This window comes from Onychostruthus taczanowskii, unplaced genomic scaffold, assembly GCF_017590055.1.
Source record: "Onychostruthus taczanowskii isolate IOZ18803 unplaced genomic scaffold, ASM1759005v1 scaffold8, whole genome shotgun sequence".
Taxonomy (NCBI): domain Eukaryota; kingdom Metazoa; phylum Chordata; class Aves; order Passeriformes; family Passeridae; genus Onychostruthus; species Onychostruthus taczanowskii.
The window spans coordinates 11,110,663-11,131,182 of NW_024505892.1; the positions used below are offsets into that span (position 1 = coordinate 11,110,663).

General features: G+C 43.0%; 1 protein-coding gene across 3 annotated transcripts in view; it reads left to right on the forward strand.

Annotated features, from left to right (window-relative positions):
* The first annotated feature begins 1,048 nt into the window (after nt 1-1,048).
* Nucleotides 1,049-20,520, forward strand: part of AKAP12 (A-kinase anchoring protein 12) — a 30,399-nt gene continuing 10,927 nt past the window's right edge. The window contains exons 1-2 of one of the 3 annotated variants that reach the window (XM_041423902.1): nt 1,049-1,323; nt 10,554-10,740. In XM_041423902.1, coding sequence (XP_041279836.1) covers nt 1,192-1,323; nt 10,554-10,740 — 319 coding nt within the window. In that variant the 5' untranslated portion in view covers nt 1,049-1,191. Of the gene's footprint in view, nt 1,324-1,830; nt 1,987-10,553; nt 10,741-13,450; nt 13,745-20,520 lie in introns of those variants that run through there. The other 2 variants (XM_041423904.1, XM_041423903.1) reach the window with 2 other exon arrangements.

Below are 20,520 nucleotides of genomic sequence, written 5' to 3' on the forward strand. Positions count from 1 at the left end.
GTGGTTTAAATGTTCTAAAAGAAATTGTGTCTGTACTATGAATTCTTCAGACCATTCCTGATTTTAACCATGAACTCTGTATAGGACAGGTACACGCATCTATTTAGAAAAAAATTTATACTTATGGTGAAGAACAGTTAATGAATCCATTTGCTACCCGTTTGGCATGTTGTGGTTAGTCTAATTTAATTTGTGTGCTATTTCACTGCTGAGACCTTTGAAAGTACTGGGTAAGAGTGCGCCTACATACATGCTGGTCCTGCTTTTGTGGCATGGGAAAGATGCTTTGTGTATTCTGGGCTAGGAGAGAAAATACCGTGTTCTTGGCTTTGCTTGCTTGTGCCAGGATCTGGCATGAATTAATAACTGGGAACCTATCCTGCATGACAATTAAAAAAATTAAAAAAACCAAAAAAAACAAAAAAACCCCCCCAAAAAAAAAAAAAAAAAAAAAGTCCAAAAAACAAAAAGGCGGCTTGATTTTTTTGTTTCTTCAAAGTTGCCTCAGACACGGGACCTTACATTTCTGCATCTGCATGGACGTCCTTCCCTCAGGCAGGCCTAGCATGGCTGAGGTCCGGAGCCGGCGCTGAGGGCTGGTGGCCGCGGAGCCGAGCGCCCGGGGCAGGAGGCGGCAGGAGCCCCGCGGGGGGCGAGAGGCAGCGTGGCCGGGCGGGGGGCGCGGCCCCTGGGCCGGAGCCCGTGAGGGTGCTGGCGGGTGGGCGCTCGTCCCGGCCCCGGGAGAGCGGCGAGGGGCCCGAAGCGCTGAGTCAGCGCCGCGGTGCCGCCTCGGAGGGCCGGGGGCCGGGCGGCGCCCCCGCCCCGGCGGTGCCCGGGAGGGGCGGGGAGAGACGGCAGCGGCGGCGGGCAGGGCGCTGCCCCCCTTGGCCGCTCCTTATCAGCCCGGTTTGATGCTGCAAGGCGTGTCCGGGGATCTGCTCATGTGATGGAGCAAGAGGCAGGCGGGCGGGGGGACCAGGGGAGGAGGTGATTTTCCTCGCTGCTCTCGCTCGCGCTTCCCCCACCTTCCCTTTTTTTTTTTTTTTTTTTTTTTTTTTCCTTTTAATTTCCCCCCATCTCGCGCCCTAAAGGAGTTTGCGGAGAGCCGGGCTCCTTCATTCCCGGCTGTGCCGCCGCCGCCGCCCACCGCTAGCCCCCGCCCGCGGCTCCGCACGGCCGCGGGGCAGCGCCATGGGCGCCGGCAGCTCCGCCGAGCCGGCCGCCCCGCAGGACGGGGCCGCGGCCGAGCCCCCCAGCACTCCCCCGGAGCCGCTGCCGGCGGAAGACGCGGCGGAGTCCCAGCCACCAGCGGAGCCCGCCAAGGTAAGGCAGGGGCGGCGGGAAGGTGGCGGGGGGGACGCGAGGCGGCGGCTCCCGCCGCACCCCTGGGACGGGGAAAGTTTCCCGCCGCGGCTGAGGCCACCTGCCGCAGCGCTGGGCACCCCCCGGACCGGGCGCGGAGCCGGGGCGCGGCGGGGCCGGGACTGCGCCACGGCCGGCGCCGCAGTCATAAAACTCCCGCCGGCGGCAGCAGCGGCGGGGCGGGGGACGAGGGCGGCTGCGGGGGCGCCGCCGCCGCTTTTGTGTGCGGCCGGAGCGAGAGGAGCCGCACCCACCCGCGGCGAGGTCTGCGCCAAGGAGCCTCCTGACTGCGGTCCTGCGGCCGGATCGCCGCGGTTCCCGCGGCTCTCCGCAGCCCCCCCACTCCATCCTCTCCCCTCCCGAGGGAGCAGGTGGGAGGCGCGTCGGGGCGCGGCTCGGCTGTGCCTTCGGCTGGGCGTCAGCCGCGCCGTGCCCCCTTTCCCGCCCCGTCCCTCACCCCGGGGCTCAGGCTCACCTGAGCCGCCGCCGCCGCGGAGAAGGGGCGGCGGTGTCGGCGGCGAGGGCTGGAGCCATGCCTTTGGTGCGGCCCGCTGTCGTACCGCATAGGGGCCATGGGGGAGGGACTCCCGAACTCCCGGCCCGTGGGGAGCGACGGTGCTCTAGGTATGTGTGATTTGAAATAAAGACGTTGAAGAATTGAAAGAAATTCTTTTAAAACATGTCTGGTATTTAAAAATAGATTATGAATGAACCCATTTATCCCTCTGGAATAGGCGCGTTTAGGGGATTTTGAGACTGAAAGGGAGGTTATGTGCATCTGTGTGTTTACATAGTGTGGCTTTAGGGAGTTTGTGAGGGGAGAAATAGGACCACGTTCTACCGAGATCCCCTTCTTTGGGCTCTTCACAGTTTGGGTGCTCAGAGCAGGGAGACTCCGAAGTTTCTGTGACTGGTGTGTGGGTGTATTAGAGCTTGAGAACCGGTTATGACTTTGTTTCTTTGACCTTGTGGTTCAGATTTAACTTTCAAGTTGAATTTCCCATAGTTCCTGGCTGCCACTAGACCTCCTTGTGCGTGTTTTGACAGATTTGAAAACCACATTGCGAATGAACTTTAAATTAACTAAGATGTATTTTTTTTTAACTAAATAAGCATTGGGGATTGGTGTTGGTTCACAAAATATTTAGCAGCTTTATTGGGAGATTTTAGAATTCAGATGCTGACGTTTAGAAGAGAGGGAATTTATATCGGGCAAGCATTTGGCTATTGTGGTTGTTTAAAATTTAAGATAATGCGACTTTGAAGAAGGGACATAATATTCATAGCCATGTTTATCCAGTTATGGGAACTAAGACCCTCTAAAAAAAGATAATAACTGTAATACTGTTCTCAAGTACACATTATTATTAATACTGTGTTTTATGTCTTCTAAGCTTTAGGAAAAATGTCTTCTAGTAGATTTTTGTCTGATTATTCAAGTGGAACTGTTTAAAATTGGGGAAGTTCCATTACCATTTTGCTGCTGTGAGAAGTTATATTACTGCTGTTATCCTAAAACGGCTGGTTTTGTCTTCTACTACATTGCATAAAAAGAAAAATAGGTTTCAATGAAGTTTAGTCACTTCTTTTGTGTCTCATTTAGTCTGTCTTACTAAAGTAAAGTAACTCTATGCAGATTTGTGACACAGTTTTTCATCGCTATTCCTTCCAGCTCTTTGAATTTGAAAATTACCAGGTCTTGCAATGCCCCTTGAGAAATCTGTCAGATAGCTAATATGTTTGTGGAAGATAGGGAATCTTTTGGAGGATGGGCTTCTTGCATTTTCCAAATTAAAATGCTTATTACAAGCCTTTTAGAAGAAAAAACTTTGGAAAATTACTTCAGTGGAATCCAATTTGAGTGAGCCTTGGCAAGGCAATTACGAATAAACTGTCTAAGCAACTAATCTTATACAGGATATAAAATCTCAGAGAAGTTGTGCTTTCTTTTGTGATGTGAAATCCTTGAAATTGTTAATTAAATTTCTTTCATGACGTAGTTGCATTTTTTACAAGATGAAAACCTCTTTGCCTTTTCTTCTAGAAAGGAAAGAGCTTACAGTCATTAAGCCGTTTTGTTACTCACGTGTGACTCTGGCCAGGTACCAGTTTTTGGGTGTCCTGGTTAAAAAAAGGGAGGGTGTATATTTTGGTGTTGCCCACTTCTACAGCCCAGGAACCCTGGAAAGCCCTTGGTCTACAGAGCTTTGGGCCCTGGCTTGTGAACATGGTGGGTTAAATGTGGGTTCATGTGGTGAGTACCTCAGCTGTTGACCCCATCTTCTCAAAAGTTCCTGGTGAATTACGTGTAAAGCAGCTCCAGAGTTTCCAGCCTGCCGCAGTATTAGGACTTGAAACGGGTGGATTTCTTCCCTGTAGCAGACAAGATTTGAACTCTGGCAGTGGAGGAGCTGCTCCTTATCTTGCATAGCCACCACGCTGTGGGAAGCTGCCTCTGCAGGGAAGTGTGAGATCCTCGTGGTACTAATCCATTCAGCTGCCTCAGTTCAATTGATCAGATCTGTGAATTGGCACCTGAGGTCCTACTGGAACCAAGGGGCAGGGTATGGTTCTATAGAAGGTCGATTTTTGTGATGGAGTTACCTCTTTGCTGCTTTAGCAGCAATGCTCTTCTCCCCCTTCTGTTCTTCCTCACCTGTTCTTGTTTTGCCTCAGATGATGCAGTCTCACTTGGCTGTATTGTGTCCTAACATTACCTTTCTGTAAGCAGGTTAAACTCACTAACCCTTCAGGAAACTGAAATTTATTCTTGCTGGACCATTTTCCTGATCTGCTTGTGAGTTCATTTGACTCCTACATTGTAGAGGTAAGACCAAGAGCCAGGACAAGGCAAGCATTTCCAGCAGGGCAGGAGGAGAAATGAAAAAACTTCTCCTGTTGGTAGCAGTGAGCTGGTGAAAACTCATTGAAACCTCAGGGGCAGACTGTCCTGAGCAGTGCAGGCCTGAAGCTTGGCCTGAGAAGGATTTACAAGATTTCAATAGTGCTAGAAGTAGGAACAAGATCTTTTTGATCTTGAAGAAGGCCAAACAAACTTTTGATGTCCTGAACTGACAAAAGCCGTGGAGATGTCCAGTGAGGTGGTTCATGTGCTTCTGCCTCCTCCCAGAGCACCTACAGCTTCTCCTTTATTGTGTCTGGCACTGTGTGAGCTCGTTCAAGGAGCTAGGCCCCTGAAAAACTGTTCCAGTTCTTTGGCAAGGTCATTCTCTGCCAATTGAGCCACATGTGTTGGCTTCTGGGACTCGGCAGAAGCTGCAGGTACGGGGGAGCAGGCAGGATCTTGTGTCCGGAGTTGGACAAGAAGCTGGATGATGCTTCTGTGGGTGGCAGCATGTGACTGGATTGGTTTGAGCGTCTCCATTTTGTGAGCACCTTCTCTGTTCATAGCAGTGATGTGGCTCTCACCCAACTTCCAATTTTGATGCTAAGTACAGCATGGTGCCCTCCAATGGGGTGGAAGGTGACTTCAAACCATGTGGGCAACACCAGGATAGCAGCATTATCATACCAACATTGCAGCTGACAGTGACAATCACACGTGCCACTTTCATTTTGTTTGGAAGTTTGAGGTGCTAGATTTAATACAGGTTTCTTTTTGTGGCCATGTGGAAGGAGTCAATCTCTGTTGGAATAGTTACCTGAAACAGTGTAGGGAAACTTCCAGGGAGAGAATCTGGAAAAATACAGGCATGCTAATAAGCTATTCTTGCATCAAAATCTGGCTTTGTCAGAGATAATATTTTAATGGAGATTGATGGCTTGAAAATGTGGTGTGGTGGCTTGCTGGCATGCAAGGGCCCCCACTTGAGCAGCAAGTCATTCAAACTGTGTTTTCAGGATGGTTCCCATTTCTGAGTAGTAACTTGATTATGCTACCTGTGTTGTAATGAGAGCAAGTGTGTGCTAGACAGTAAATATTTGGAACTGTCTCTTCTAAAGAGGTTACCAGCTGAGATGTCAGAGTGTCTTATTGTCCGAGTGCCTGACAAATAGCAGCTGGGGCAGACTTACATCTGCTACTTAAACAACTGTGTTCTGGTGAGAGAGTTGAGTCAGCCTGAAAATACTGCGTTAGCAATGGTGAAACTAAGCCTATGCAAGGAAAGTCCCTAGACTGTGTCTCTGGGAGCCCCAGTGTGGGACATTTGGTCTGAGGCTGCAGGGTTCCCCTGGTTCAGCAGGGTCTGATTCCCGTTAGATACTTCTTTTCCAACTGGGGAGGAAGAGACTGGTACAATTCAGGATAAGGTTTGGAGGGCTGACAATGCCTGTGGAGTGGCTGGGGTGAAGGAATAAAAATGTGTAATTGAAAAAATGCACAGTGGAAATTGGTGTCATAGCAGCACCAAAAGCGTGAAATAGCCCCCTAATCATATAGGAGATAAGAGGGAGGTGGTAGGGGGAGTGGCCGGGCACTTTGAAAGCCGAGGCAATTAGCTTGTGTTTGATGTGGTAGAGGCTAAAGAGATGCTAAGAGGAGCGTCGGGACTTTGAAAGTCCTCCAGGTTCGAAATGCAAGCCTGGGTGTGGTTGCTGAGAGGAGAGAAACGTGCTTCGTGCTCAGCCTTTGTTCTGACTGGTCCTTAGAGCCTGAGTGAGCTGTACCTGTGAAATGCTTCCATAAGGTGGTGTCTGAAAGAGCTGAAAGGTGGGAGACCTGGGAAGGAGCTCCGTTTGGATCAGGCTTCAGAATAACAGATTGGGGGTAGTGCTTCTTTCACAGGTTGCAAAAAGAGATGACAGGGATGAATTGGGTGTAGAAACTGCGTGGTGTTTTGGCTGTCTTGTTTTATCCATTTGTATTTCGAGGGTAGTCATCCATAAGGAGGTGTCACAGCGAAGTCAAGCTGAGAATTGGGAGAGAATAGGGTAGATGAGGAGCTGAAAGGTGTGGAGAAAGTTCTTGGCTTTGTCTGCAGGAGGCAGAAATAAGGTAATGAAATTAAGTGCGCTGTTATGTGCCTTACAGAGGAAGGGCCTTGTGTTTTCTTTACCTGGAACTTGCAGTATCCCACAAACTTCCAATATTTAGCTAATGCAAAACAAGACAAACTGCTGTGAACAAAGAGTTGGAATGATCCATTTTTTTTTCTTTTTAATGTTTTTTTAGTGTTTGAAGTTCTTTTTAATGAAGCAGCATGTGCTAAAAGCAGACCCCCTGAGCACAGCAACAGCTTTCCCAGAGCTTCAAAATCAAACTGCAGGAAAAATATTAGCGACCATTATGTTAGTTTGCTCAGTTGTTCAGACAGCTGGATCTGGCTATTTTAGTAATCTGATGTAGAATCACTGTAGCAGGATTAACAGAATGAAGCAAAATTAACTCTGGTACGTTTGGGCCTGGTGTGAGGAATCCCTGGAATGATTTGGGTCTGGTACAAGGAATGTTGGGAATGATGGTGATTGCTGGTGGGGGAAGAGGCTGGGTGCTGTGAACCCCTCAGGAGCAGTGCCTGAAGGAAGTGTCCACTAATGTACAGTGAAATCAGGACCTGCAGTTCATCCACATCTCATGCATTTTGTCATGTTAATTTATCCATTCTCAGTTTTTTGTGTGTTTAATGGGGCCTAACAGTTGGGCCCACTGCTGGATGCAAGATGGAGCAAAAGCTGCTCTTGGTTAGAGCGACACGGGCAACAAGCCCTGTGCATTTTAGTCTCATTAGCGGAGTGTCTGCCCTTTGCTTCCATCTTTGTGGTGAATGTGAGGCAAATATTAAAAAAATATATGCAGGATGTACAGTAATGGCGTGACAGAAACTGGAATGTTGCTTTGCTAATGGCCCTTTGTTTTGGGAATGAAGAAGCTGAAAGATCAGTGAACTGGATAACCAGTTCCCCTTGGTTTCTCCTGTGTTCATGAGACAACACATTCATAAATTAATAATCAAAGGAGTGTAATGAATGTGTGCCACAAAAAACTACTAAATGTTGGTAAACCTGCCAAATGTAATGTCTCATTACTTGTAGTAATGCATAAAGATCAACAGAGTGATTCCTAATACCGTTAATTTGTCTTTTTAAATTTTGGTTTTGTCCATCTCTCTAAACTCTGATGTTGTATTTGTCTAAGCTTTACAACTATTCTCAATGGAATTAAGAGCACTACTCACCAAATTAGATATAATTGGACTAAACTGCAGTTTAGATCCCTTCAGAGAAATGAAGCAGTTAATGTGAAGGAAAACTGAAATTAGTTTCTTTTGAGGACTAATGCAGTGGGACAGACTGCATTGACCCTCATAAAGAGCCTGAGCAACTTTTTTTAGAACACAATTTTTTTTCTTTATTTAAACTAATGATGCTGTTATGTCTCCTTTCACTTTACAAACTCCCCAAAGGTTTATTCTCCTTTGCACAAGTTTTAATTTGGAAAAAAAATACTATTGTTTTGATTATTCAATTATTTAAAGCAGAAGACTTGATTTGAAAATCTAAGTTTGCCTTCCAAAGGCCAAGAATCACATCAAACTCTTTCCCAAGAGGCTGGGGTAAAAAGGTAGGGTTATATTGCAGGTCTGGTCAGACTTGAAAATACTGAGGTTTTCCATGTATTTACATTTTTCACTCAGTTGTGACAGATGGATCCTGTTTCCAAAACTGAATTTATGTACAGAGTGAATAGGGATTATAATTATATTGGCTGGTTGTAAAAACTGCTTATAGTCTTACATTTAGTGATGTTTTATATTTAATTCTGTTTTTCATACTGGAAGGTATTGCAGATTTAACAGATCCACAGGGTTATCTGCTAGACCCAGGGACGTCTGAACTTTGGTGTTCTGAAATCACAAATATTTAGGATTATATAAAGTCACTGTTTTCCTGAATGCACCAAAACTGTAGAATAAATTCAGAGCTGGGGTAATAGCAAGTACTACCATTGTTAGTATTTTATCGTAACAGTCTGTGCTTACTTCGAAAACGAGACAAGCTGTACTGTGTTGAGGAACCAAGTACCTTTGTACTTTGGTTCTTTGTAGAGTCCACTGGTGCTTATCAGGCACATGGTCAACTGTGTCTGTACATGTGTGTCTATAAATGGCTTTAAAATGGTGTGCAGCCTGGGGGAGGTTTGGAAAGAGAGGCAAAGAAATCTTTGAATAACATGAGAGTGCTGTTGCCTTTCTTGTGACTTGAAAGAGTTGCTGGTGCTAATTCTGAGAGTGTCATCTTGAAATAGTCATCCATGGCTTTTTCTTCAGATAACCAGGTTTCCCGAGAGCCAGTCAAGTCAAGGTTTTTCCTGTGTTTGCAGGACTAGCAGTTGTCTTTCAAGAATGAATCATTAAAACTTACTATTTTAAAAAAATAGTAACAGTCCTCTACTAAATTTCTACTGAAGAATCTTAAAGCCCTTTCAGAATTAGGCTGTTGTTTCCTATGTCTTGACTTTATTGCTTGTCTTTAATTGGTTACTCCCATTCAGCTATTGCTGTGTGCAACTGCAGAGGAGCTTCCCAGAGTTTACATGCCTTTGTTCAGTAGTGTGGTGTCTTTATTCCTCCTGAGTTCCTGTGTTTTAGATTTATGGGAAGGATGATGTGAGAAGTGGGAATGTAATGTGAGTGTTGAGCCAGTCCGTATTTCTTCTATTTAATATCTGGTCTCAGCATGTGAAAACTCTAAAGCCAAATTATTCCATCTGTGGTATTGGCAGTGGAGCAGAATGGGATCCTTTTTCGTGAGGTGGATTATGTGGCTGTGAAAGGCAGCTTTGAGGAGTGCAACAATGCCGGGTGGAAACAATTTGGCTTAATTAAGGGCTTCTGAACTGAAAATTGGGAGCCTGAATGCACACACTTCATTGCCTGTGGAAGTGGGGTACGACGCTTCTCCCAGATCTCACCCAGCACGTGAAAAGAGTCTGATGATAAAGAGGAAAGCCCTTTTCCTGGCACTCTGTCTGTTGATTTGTCTCTTGATTTGAAATTCTGTTGCAGCAGACTAATTACTTGTAAAAATAAATAAATAGATTTCCCCATTCAGAAGGTTTACGTAGAGGGGGGCTGGAAGAGCATCATCAGGAATGTGGCATCTTCCCGATCCCAGTTTGGTGCTTCAGGCATGTGGTTGTTAGATCCCATCTTTCGGTGTAATGTATCTGTGGTACCTTTGATTAATTAACAGGGCTTCAATGGCAGTATTTTGGGAGTACAGACAAATCATAAGACGATGATACATAATTAAAGTTTGCTGTTCCACTGGAGGAGCTTCAAACCTTCACTTCAGGAATAATGGTTAATTAGTTGAAATGGTTTCTGTTGGAAGGTAATAGAATCAGTTGGAGAGCTAGTTCATTAAAGGGTAATCAATAAATTAAAGGGTAATTAAGTATCTTATAATGATCACAACACATTCCATGCTTTTAAAATAAAAATATGCTTGTGAAAGTATATTTCTTTTTATAGGGCAAGCCAATACAAATTCTGCAAATAATTAAAATGTGTCAAGTGTGGAAGCTGAAAAACTGATTCTTCTTTTTGCATATATTAGCACATCTAGAAAAAATATTTCAAATTATATAGCGCTGAGTCCCAAAGAATTGCAAAGCTCTTTCCTCCTGTAAGAACAGTTTCTGCCTAATAACAGAGGTCCAAAAATTCTAGTTTTAATCTCAGTTTCACTGTGTTTCCTCATGGGAAGTCCATATGTCTTCTGCTTTCTGTCCTGAATAGTTCAGTTTCCTTGTAGTTGTATTGTTGATGATGATAAGATAAGCACATCAGTAGAGGAGCAATACCAAAGGCTATATTGTAGAGAGGATTCATTCATATATCAGAGCAGTTGTGCCAGACACTTTGAATGAAGAATTTCTTTCCATCAGCTAGATTCACCTTATCCTGGAGTTTTCTTTTATGAAGGAAGTGAATTTCTATACAAGGTTATAGGCCATTGTCTGTAAGACCTGCTTCTTCCATGTGTTTAATGTGGGAGACAGAAAGAGAAATAGTCCCAGATTATGTGTTTTGAGTTTTTTTCCTCACAGAAGTACTTTTATTTAATAAAGTTCAAATTGCTTGTATGTATATATTCAAAATGAGAATGAAAGAACAATATTCTGGGGGTTGGGTGGGAATCCAGCCTAATACTGACATTTTCTTTTTCTTTCCTTTTCTCTTTAACTTTCCCTACTACCATCCTTCAATCAATATTTGACCACACAGGCTTTAAATGCAAGTTTACCAGTACCTGATGTCGGTGAAGACAATTTGAAGGATGATGCCTCACCACAGGAGCCAGTGCAGCTGGGAGCTGTTACAGCATCTAAGGAACCGGGTGGGCAGCAGTCGGAGGTGGCTTCACCGCTCCAAGAACCACCCAGCGAGCAAACAGAGTCTGCTGGAGCAAATGGTGAGTACAAACGTGTGTTCAGTGGACATGCCATAGAGGCCTGCACGCTAAATGGGATGAGAAGTGGAAATAGGGCTCGACTAGCTGTCTGCTCCTCAATAGGTATTACTCAAATGATCTGTTGTTGCTCAGGTGCTTCTTGGGCACTGTTTCGTGGGAGATGTTTTCTCTGTAGGAGAGAGTTCATATAACAAATGGCTTGTGGACTGAAGGTGTTGGTGTCAGTGGTGGACATCCACCTGTTAGAAACAGGTCAGTTTCCACTTCTCGTGTTGGTTCCTGCTGCCTGTCCCTTCCTTCATAAGGCAGAAATCCTTTTTATGTTAATTCATTAGTGGTATTAATGATAAATTATTCTGAACTCATAGGAAGGGTCAGGCTGCTAATGTGGTTTTACCTTGATTAAAGTTCCCTTCCTACAGCTTTTAATCGGGTTTGCATTGGGACCACAAAACCTTTCTCATCACAGGCATCCCAGTGTGTTCTGTCTTTAGAGTGTCTCCCTTACCTTGCTGCACAGTCATGAATGTGCTGCTCTTTCACCAGTGTGATCTGGCAGCCCACCTTTCCTGCTCTCATCAGCCTGTTCTTGCTTCCCTCTGTTCCTGTTCACAGGCATGCATTGAGAGATCTGCTTCAGCAGTCCTGCTGCCTGCTGACTTTTTGGCAGGATGGCGAGAGGGAGGGCTGGTTTTCAGTCAGAGCAGGCATCTAATGCTGGTGGTGGTGAGCTGGGAAGGGATGGGGACAGGGTACGAGGCACTATCTTCAGCGTCAGCCTGCAGAGTGCCTTAAGGCACATGTGTAATCCGTGGTGTACTCTAGGGTTTGAATCCTGGTAAAAGCAATTCTTTGTCACATCTTAGATTAATTGCCATAATACTGTTATCCCAGCAGAAGGCTACCATATTTTATTCTGAGCTTTTGTGCCTTTTTTTTATAAATCATACCAGTAGGGACTTTTGACACTATAAAAATGCAGCTTGTTTTATCTTTCACGAAACTCCACATCTCTAAAATTTTACTCTGAATGGACAGGGATTGGGGGAAGGATACTCGCTAAACAGAGTCATAAAGGAAAAGAAAATACTTCATGTTTGGAAGTAGTGTCAGAAGATTTCATGTTGTTATTCAGCTTCTGGATCAAGTGAAAGAAAAGGCCATTAAAAGGGCATGAGTTTCAAGTCAATAGTCAAAGATTATAATTATTTTTGAATAATCCTGGGTTGTAGTTTCAGTTGTGTGGAAGTCACATTCCTAGGATATGTAATGAAGAGGTGAGAAGCTTCCTCTGAGTGCAGGTAATTATGTGAAGCCAGTTGCACGGCATGATACACATGAACATACACAGCATTAGGAATCTGGATTTGAGTAGACTGCCTGAAAATCGTTGGGTTTGTTTTGAGAATCATCTCTCCGTGGTTGTGTGATATTCCTATTCAGTGAAGCCAAATTTATGTGGTAGCATTATTTATGTGAAAGGGAAAACAGTACTATGTGTTTGCTCTTGAAGTAAAAAATCCTTTTATGAAGATGATGCAGCATGTATTTGCTGGTAACGATAGAGGATAATGACATAATCTATAGTGACAAGTGAAACTCGCCCAACTGAGCACTGAAAAGAGTTTTTCAAATAAAGGTTATGTTCAAATGTTTGTTTTTGTCCATTCCTCTGGACCTTAGAGAGTCTGGTCTCCACCTCATCTGTCCTTAGGCAGATGAATAAAGGTGGAGAAGAGTATCTTTTAGTTGCTTCATGCAGACAAATCTTTCCACATAGAAGAATTTCCCATTTTAGTGCTACACTTCATGTTCTCCACTCACTGTTTATTTCACCTTGCTTGCAAGTCTAAACTCTGAAGTACAGTGTTGTGGCACCAAGCACTGAAACAATACAAGTGTTTGCCTACAGTAAAGAAGTGTTTATGATTAAAGGTTTTTTGTTTGGTTGGTTCTCATCATTGTCATTTGAATCTTGCAGTCAGGAGACCACTTGAGAGATGACCTAAACTCATTAAAGTTGCCGCTATAAAATTAACCAGATATTCGTAGTAAATTGCCTGGGAAGTTGGCTCTGACAGTCAGAGAGATAAAGGCTCAAAGTATCATCTGAGCTTTGGATATTCAACATAATCAGTTATAATCAAAACAGAAATACTGTTGCTGTTATAGGAGGATGCCTGTATTAGATACTGATTTTATTTTATTATATTGCATCCCTTTTTCAGTCAGTAGGAGCATTAAATTATTATACTACAACTGTCTGGAGTAACACATTTATGAAACTCTTGACAGCAGAATTTGAGGCAATTTATAAGTAATGAGGTTGTAGAGAATTCCAATTAAAAAAGCCCTCCAAACAAATGAAAACAAAACAAACCCAAACCAACCCCACAGTAACAGGCAAAGGAGCAAATACTACAGTGTGGAAAAAGAGAAGTGGTTTTTGTATGGTTTTGTTTATGAGGGACAAAATCCGTGGGGCTTTTAAGCAGCATCTCTTGAGGTTGGGTGTGGATGCCTTGTGGGAAGCCGGGTCGGGAAGGCATTACAGCAGCGGGAACTGAAGCGGGCGGCTGGTTCGAAAGCAGCAGCCTCTTCCCTTCGGGGCACAGGGAGATAAAGGCTCGAAGCGGCAGTTCCGAGACGGACCCTGGGAGGCACCGCGCTTGTGCCGGCCGGCGGTGGGAAGAGCCGGGCGGGCGGGGGGCGGTCCCGGGCGGGGCCCGGGGCTGTCCGGGACCGGGGGGAGCGGCCGTGGGGCTCGGGGGAGAGCCCAGCCCTCCGACCGGCAGACTTCCATCAGGCAGGCTCTCCGTCGGTCGTCCGTCCGTCCGTCCAGGCAGCCGGTGCCGGGGGCTGGAAGTGCCGCCGCCGCACGGCCGCTTCCCTCGCTGCCGTCGGCTGGGCCTGCCCTGCGCCCCTGGGAGGAACCTCGGAGCGGGAGAGGGAGTTTGTGGTGTCGGAGTGGCTTCAGCCATGCTGGGGACAGTGACGATGGCGGGTAAGGCGGTGTGGCACTGCCGGCACACGCGGTTTGCTCGCTGCGCTCTGCGGGCGGCAGCAGCGGCGGCATCCCGGGGCTGCGGCGGTGCGCCGCGGCTGGAGAGCCTCGGAGCGCCGAGCCCCCACGGTTACCCACTCTGGATTTCCTGGCAGGGCATTAGGAGTTAAAAGGTCTGCCTTAAGTATTTTTATCGCAATGAGAACCGCTTCCAAGCGAAGGTTGCTGAAACTTCAGGAAGTGTCATATCGCCTCAGTAGGTCGTACGATGTGGTGGCACCTGTGATATGAGGCTTTGTGAATGTTGAGGTGCTAAGTGGGTGTTTTTCTGCGGGACGGAGGTATGACTTGGTATCTGAAATTGAGGAATAGAAAGAAAAGGTAGTGACCGCACTGATGGTGCTATTTTACGTCAGTAAGGCAGTAAAATACCTTAAGAGCTAAACTTGGTGAAATTGGAGGGAATATGGAAGTTAGTTATATGTTATAAAAATATTTGCATGAGAGAAATTAAGCTGTTGCTTTATTTAACAAAGCAAAATTCACAGGCGATTAGCACCGTGGCATGGGGGTGTGTGTGTATGGGGGGCAGCGGGATCCCAGCCTGCAGTACCAAAAACTCGATGCTGTGTGTGCTGTAGTCCACACATCTTACTTAAGGAATTAGCACACAAGGCACTGAAGATGAGAGTTAATACCGTAAACTGATTGGGGTTTCCGAAAAGATGAGTTTTGGAGGAGCAAAGAATTAAAAGAAAAAACATCATGTTTTTTCAAAAAATTTATGTCAAAGAAAGACAAACTTTCGTCTTTCTCTGGGAGACAAAGTGCTGTTTTGAAATTTAAATAAACAAATCCCGGGTTTTTTGTGTGTGTGTGTGTGTGTGTTTTTTTTTTTTTTTTTTTTTTTTTTCCTAAAGATAGCTAATTTGCATCGGAATTTCTCTCAGATTGATGATATACGGCTCTAGCTATCTAGGAAATCTTTATTTCATTGTATTAATAATTACACTCTTGTATATTGTTTGCTAGAGCCAGTGAATGAGTTCAGCAAATAGGGGGAGTTTATTCATGCAAAATACTCTAACTTTACAATACATATTGACTACAAAGCCTGTAGAAGTGCGGCTCCGTTTGGAGCGGGCCCTGGGGAGGACTGTACGTGATTTGAATCAGTGAGTAGTGGAGGAGATATCCTACTGCTGTTTACAATAGGGTTTTCATTAAACTCGATGCTTAATGAGCTTATCACATGCTGAGTCTTTTTCCTCAAGGGTTCTCTATTTTTTTTATTTCCTTTTATTGTTAGCAATTAAAGGTTAAACTGTTTTTCAAAAGCAATGTCTTTATAGGTTTGCACAGTTGTGATTGTTTGAGGTTTTTCTTATTTAATAATTCCTGTGGAAGAACCTTAGATTTTCACTGCAGCACAGCTGCTTCTATAGTAGATTTCCCAAGAACTGCATTTAGCTTGTGGTATGTGTTACCATTTCTTGGAAGGGACAGAGAACTTCTGCTTATTGGTATGCAGGAGTGTATTAAGCTGTCATGTGTCTAATTAGTGCAGATGCAGCTTCATCTCCTTTGTGGTGAGTTTGTGATGTTTACATTAGTCTTTATGTGGTCGTTTTGATAAAGAAAAAATTTCAATCTGCTTTTCATTGTTCATTAATCATTAGGGGCTCTCAAAAATGTCCCAGCGTTTAGTGGCTTATCCCATCCTTGTTGCTAATGGAGCCATGAAATTTTTTTCCCCCTTAAAGTCACAAGAGTTGCGTCTTACCTTACGCTCGGTGAATAAATTTTATTTTAAGAAGCAGAACCAAGTCACTGAATGTGCGATGTGGACAGCATGTCTAACAATGAAATTTCATAAATATTTGTAGCATGCTGGTTTGGTTCCCAAACAGAACAGCTGTGCTGATCTGAAAGCTGTTTATTATTGTGAGTGTATTTAATGAAGAATTTTTAACTACAGCAACTATATCCAAGCCATAGCTAGTGACTCTTCTGGCTTTAAAAGGCTTCTGTCTGTTTTTAAAGAACTACACTGTTTTCTGATTTTTAGGGCTGTTTCTTGAAACACTGAAATGAAAAAAGAAATATCTTAATCTTGAATAAACGAAATACATAACTTTTCCTGCTGGAATTTGAGATGCTGGGCTCAGAATTGGAATTTGAGAAGCTCTGGATTGGAGCACACAAGTACATCTAAATCAAAATCTTTTAAAAATAAATATTTTTGGGGAATGTTAGAATGCTACAGCATCACAGTCTAAATGATTGTGTGTTTGGTGTTTTTGTTTATTTGTTTGTTTTTTCAGCTGCTTTTCTATGGTATCATTTTCTGGGGATGCTGCTTTTGTTTTCTAAAGGAGCTCTAATCCATGAAAAATAGTAGGTATTTTGCAGGTCGTTCCTTTTTTCTGATTTTAAAAATGAGCACAAATGTATGTGAGATTTTAAAACCTAACTCTTCAGTTGTCACCTAAGTACCAGAGAACTGAAGACTAAATAGTACTTGTTTCAAAAGCTTTGAAATAACAACGTGGTTAAAAAGCTCATGAATTGCATGGATACATGGTGAGATTTAGCATGCAAAAACCTTTTTAATTCCTCCCTCCTTATGTAATTAATCTGAAAGAACTTGTTCCCTGCAAGGAACATGGCAAGTCAGTCCTTGAAAAATTGAATGAATAGAAGGGAGAAGGACGTAGTATGTGCTTTCTATGGAAGAATTGTTTGTACATTGAAGTGGAATTAAATTTGGTGTGTGGCAGGCAAAGGAAGGAAGAATTTGTGAAAAATACATTGATAAGAAACAGCAGTGTCAACAGTTGTAGTTTAAAAAAATTGAATTGTTAGAAGGATAATACATAATCATATTTCTGTGTTATTTTGTTACTGTGACGTGAGTAGTGTGTTTGATTTATTAAATCCAACCTTCTGAAATCTGTGATTAAAATAATCAGAATTTGTGGTATAATGCCCAGTTTGTACACTCTGCAGTGGAAACTTAAAAGCACAGATTGGTTTTCTTATTTTTTTTTCTTTTTTTTTTTTTTTTAATGCTAAAGTGCTCAATTTCACAAATAATTCACATAGCTACTTTATTCTAAATAAATCTTTTCAGGGTAGTTTTTCATAGATATTGTAATTTCAAGCTGTGTCTTGGTTTTTAATTACTCATTTGTATAAGTTTTTTATCCTTTCTTTATATTGTCATTAATGTTTCTAATGATAATTAGAACAACTGTGCACTTAAGAGAAAGCTGTGTTTGACAAAAACAAGCTTGGTTCAGATATTTTTAAAAGCCTTCTGTTTGTGTCATACGAGTTTTAGAGCAGTAGCTGGTGGTTTGTTTGTGGCTTTCTTTTTCTTTTACAGGTTGTATTTGTAGCAAATCTAGACACAACAAAGGCAAATGATTGTAAAATACACCTCAGGGCTCTAGCATTTGCTTTTGCTCATGCAGACCTAGTGAGAGAGTTGTGTATGTGACCAACAGCACGATTTGGCTCTAAACACTGAATAAATGAAAATAGTACAAAGTCCTCTGGAGCCTTGCAGTGGCCAGAGGAGTTTGCGAGGTGGGCGCTGGGTGTGTGTCACATCCATCTGAGAGATTGAGAATGTAGGGAATTCATGGAAAAAATCCAGCGCTGTGCTGCAAATCCTTAGGGGGAAAAGTCAACCAACTCCAGATGTTGACATGGTTGACTTCGAGCCCATGAAGTGCTGTGGATTTAACTCTTGCAGTCAGAGTGGGTTTTTTAACTCTTTGGCAGCTACCAGGGGGGAAACACATTTTCACTTCTGGAGAGAGATGAGAGCTGGGAGCAGTTAAGTTGCACTGCCGACCGTGTCTGTCAGTCTACAAAAAACAAGAGTTTAATTACTCATTTTATTTTTAATGGGTTGAGACAGGAGTTTAGTCATTCTGAAAATACTGATTTCACCAACAACTGATCAGCGTGCTTCTAGAAATAAATTCTTACAGTGGACTAAGTACTCATGAAATTGTGAAATCAAGCACCTTTGAGTCCTCAGGACTGTCAGTTTTAAAAGTTTCTTTCAGAATAAAAGTTGCAGTTACTAAAGCACAAGCAGCAGCTTGATTCAGTTAAAAATATTTGAAAGGGTAACTGGTATGTAAGCAGTTAAAATAGAATTTCAGTGTTGGTCCTTAGCCACAGTGGATTTTAAACAGCTAAGTGTATCAATTTTATGATATCACCCCTGATCTTTATCACCTCTTCTAGGTATATTTTTGTTGTATTCTATTCCTTGGCTGGCACATAGCTAGTAAAGTACAGCCCTGCTCAGGAGAGACCTAAGGAAATGTTATTCATATCAGTATTTTACTTTATTTTGTTTGGTTTTCTGCTAGCTGTTTGGATGAACCTGTCTGGTGTTTCTTAAAGGTGCTTTCAAAACCACTGAAGCAAAATTCAGAAAGTGCTGGTTGTCTTGCCAGAATACATATGGTAGTGACATGCTACAGAACACTGACCAGCAATGCCTTGTGTAAGTAACTTCCAAACCTTTCTGCATTCAGAATTGCCCTCACAGTGTTGGGGCACTGAAGTATCATTAATAAAAACATCACTGTAGAATTCAACTGCTAAATAAAAAGTTCCAGGTGTATATGTTGTGAAAGTGCAGCTTGGATATTCGTGGCACTAGAGCTTTGTCACACAACAGTGGCAGCCTCCTGGCAACATGCAGGCAAATTTCCTGAATGGCACCTCTTTCCTCAAACGCTGAGGAAGGGCATCAGAAATTCAGTTTTGAAGAATCTTCCAGGGTTTTAAAATGTTAGAGAAGGAGACAAAGTAGAGACTAGGTGCAACAGCAGCAGGTCACTTAACAGCTGGCACTGGTATGTTGTCTTGGGGATGAAATGCCTTCTCGACAGGTTAAATCCTTTGGTGGAATTGAAGGGGTAGTGCTTGGGCTAGGTCTGTAAGTATATCATCTGTGCTGGAAGTGTGATGTGTTGTAGCATATCTGTGACTTTTCAGACTGGTATTAGTAAGTGTGTGTTCAGTCAGTCAATATTTGTTAGTTTTTCCTTTTGCACTGTGTTTAGTGAAGTGTTGCAAGGTAGCGTGTCTGCTGGACGGACTCACACTAATTACTGTCAGCTTGATTTAACAGTTTTGAAAGCTTATCACTGCCTCTCAACTCGTTGTTCTCTATTTTTGCGATTGCTTTTGCTACTTTAATGCATACCTATACCTGCAGATTTTGTAATAGTCACAGCTCTTTTCACCTGCAAAACATTTTACAGAGACATGGTCTTTATCTTAGGTTGTTATAAACGCCTCATTTTATAAACAGGATAAGCAAAAACCCTTTGAATGCTTATCTTATATATTAAGAGACGCCTTTATATACTGATTTCATATCTCTCTTTGGAAATGGAATGCCTCATTTATTCATATTCTTTATCATTCCACTCTTACAGCAATCCCATTTATCCCATTTTAATACCTGAAACTCATCTTAAACACTGAATTTACACTAAACACCTGTTCTGGTTTGAGACAGAATTGGAAGGAAACTTCCAAAGGGATATTTTCTTAAGGGAATTGGGAAAAGTTTAGGAATAAATAGAAAAAGAAATGTCACCTTTTTACAATTTTTTTGAAACCTCAGCATTTTCAGTGTTTGAAGGGCATGCGTTCCCAGGGAATGTTTGCAAAAGGAAAGGTGAGCCCATAGAAATCCATGTCTCTGGCTGCTTAGCAGTCCCAAGTGCCTTCTGATTCTCCACTCCCTTCTGCCTTCCTGTATTTGTGGTCCTTCCCACTTAGACCCAGAATTCCCCACTTGCTCTCAGCCCTGTATTTCAGTCTGCCTTTATCTAGCTCATGTCAGATGGAGGTTTTTGTGTGTCTAAGAGTAAGCATCTGGCGCTAATGCAGGGCTGGGACAAACAGACTCTGTAGACCTTGTTTCCAGCAGAGATGCTGAGAGGCCTGGCGCATGAGGAAATTTTTATTCAATGTTAAATGATCAGCATTTAGCTTCATAGCTGGTTAAGCCAAAAGAAAAATTTTTAGTGTAAATAAGCTTAAGAATATATTAACGTACCTGTTACTAAATAGTTATAAAATATGTGATGTTTGGAAGATAGTCTCTGAAGAAGTGCCTCTAACTTTGTGAATTCCCGTTAAGCCTTTGACAGTTTTCTGTTAAATTACATTTTATGGAAATGACAAGGACTTTATTTCCAAACCTAGGAATAAATGAACATAGATACAAGAGTGGTTCCTTGACTTTATCATTGTATAGTCTCAACATAAAACTAAATCAACAAAATGTAATGTTTGATTGATAGGAGTTATTTTGCTTGTGGATTTTGCAAGAGGTATATTACCAATAGACTAAATATTCTGGCAGCTTCTTCAGAATGTCTCTTTTGTCTTAACCTTTGCCCTCACAAATGGCTCAGTTCAAACATCTCTGGTCTGAAATGTTCGGGGAGTTAACATGTTAGCAGAGGTCAGGCTGTTAATTGAATTAGGAGTTAACAATTGAGGTAAATAATATTAAACTGTTAGATAAAGGAAAAACAAAAAGCTTTGCCTATGTTGACTTGGAAACAACAACCGGTAGGCTGCTGATAGTGAAACATAATTATAATTTGCCCTCCACATAGCCGTTAGAAGCCAGTATCCTTCTAACTTATTGTGTTATTGTTAACTTATTATTGCTTATTGTGTAGTTAGTTGCAGCCTTACCTGGACTGCATTGTCTGTGTGCTTCT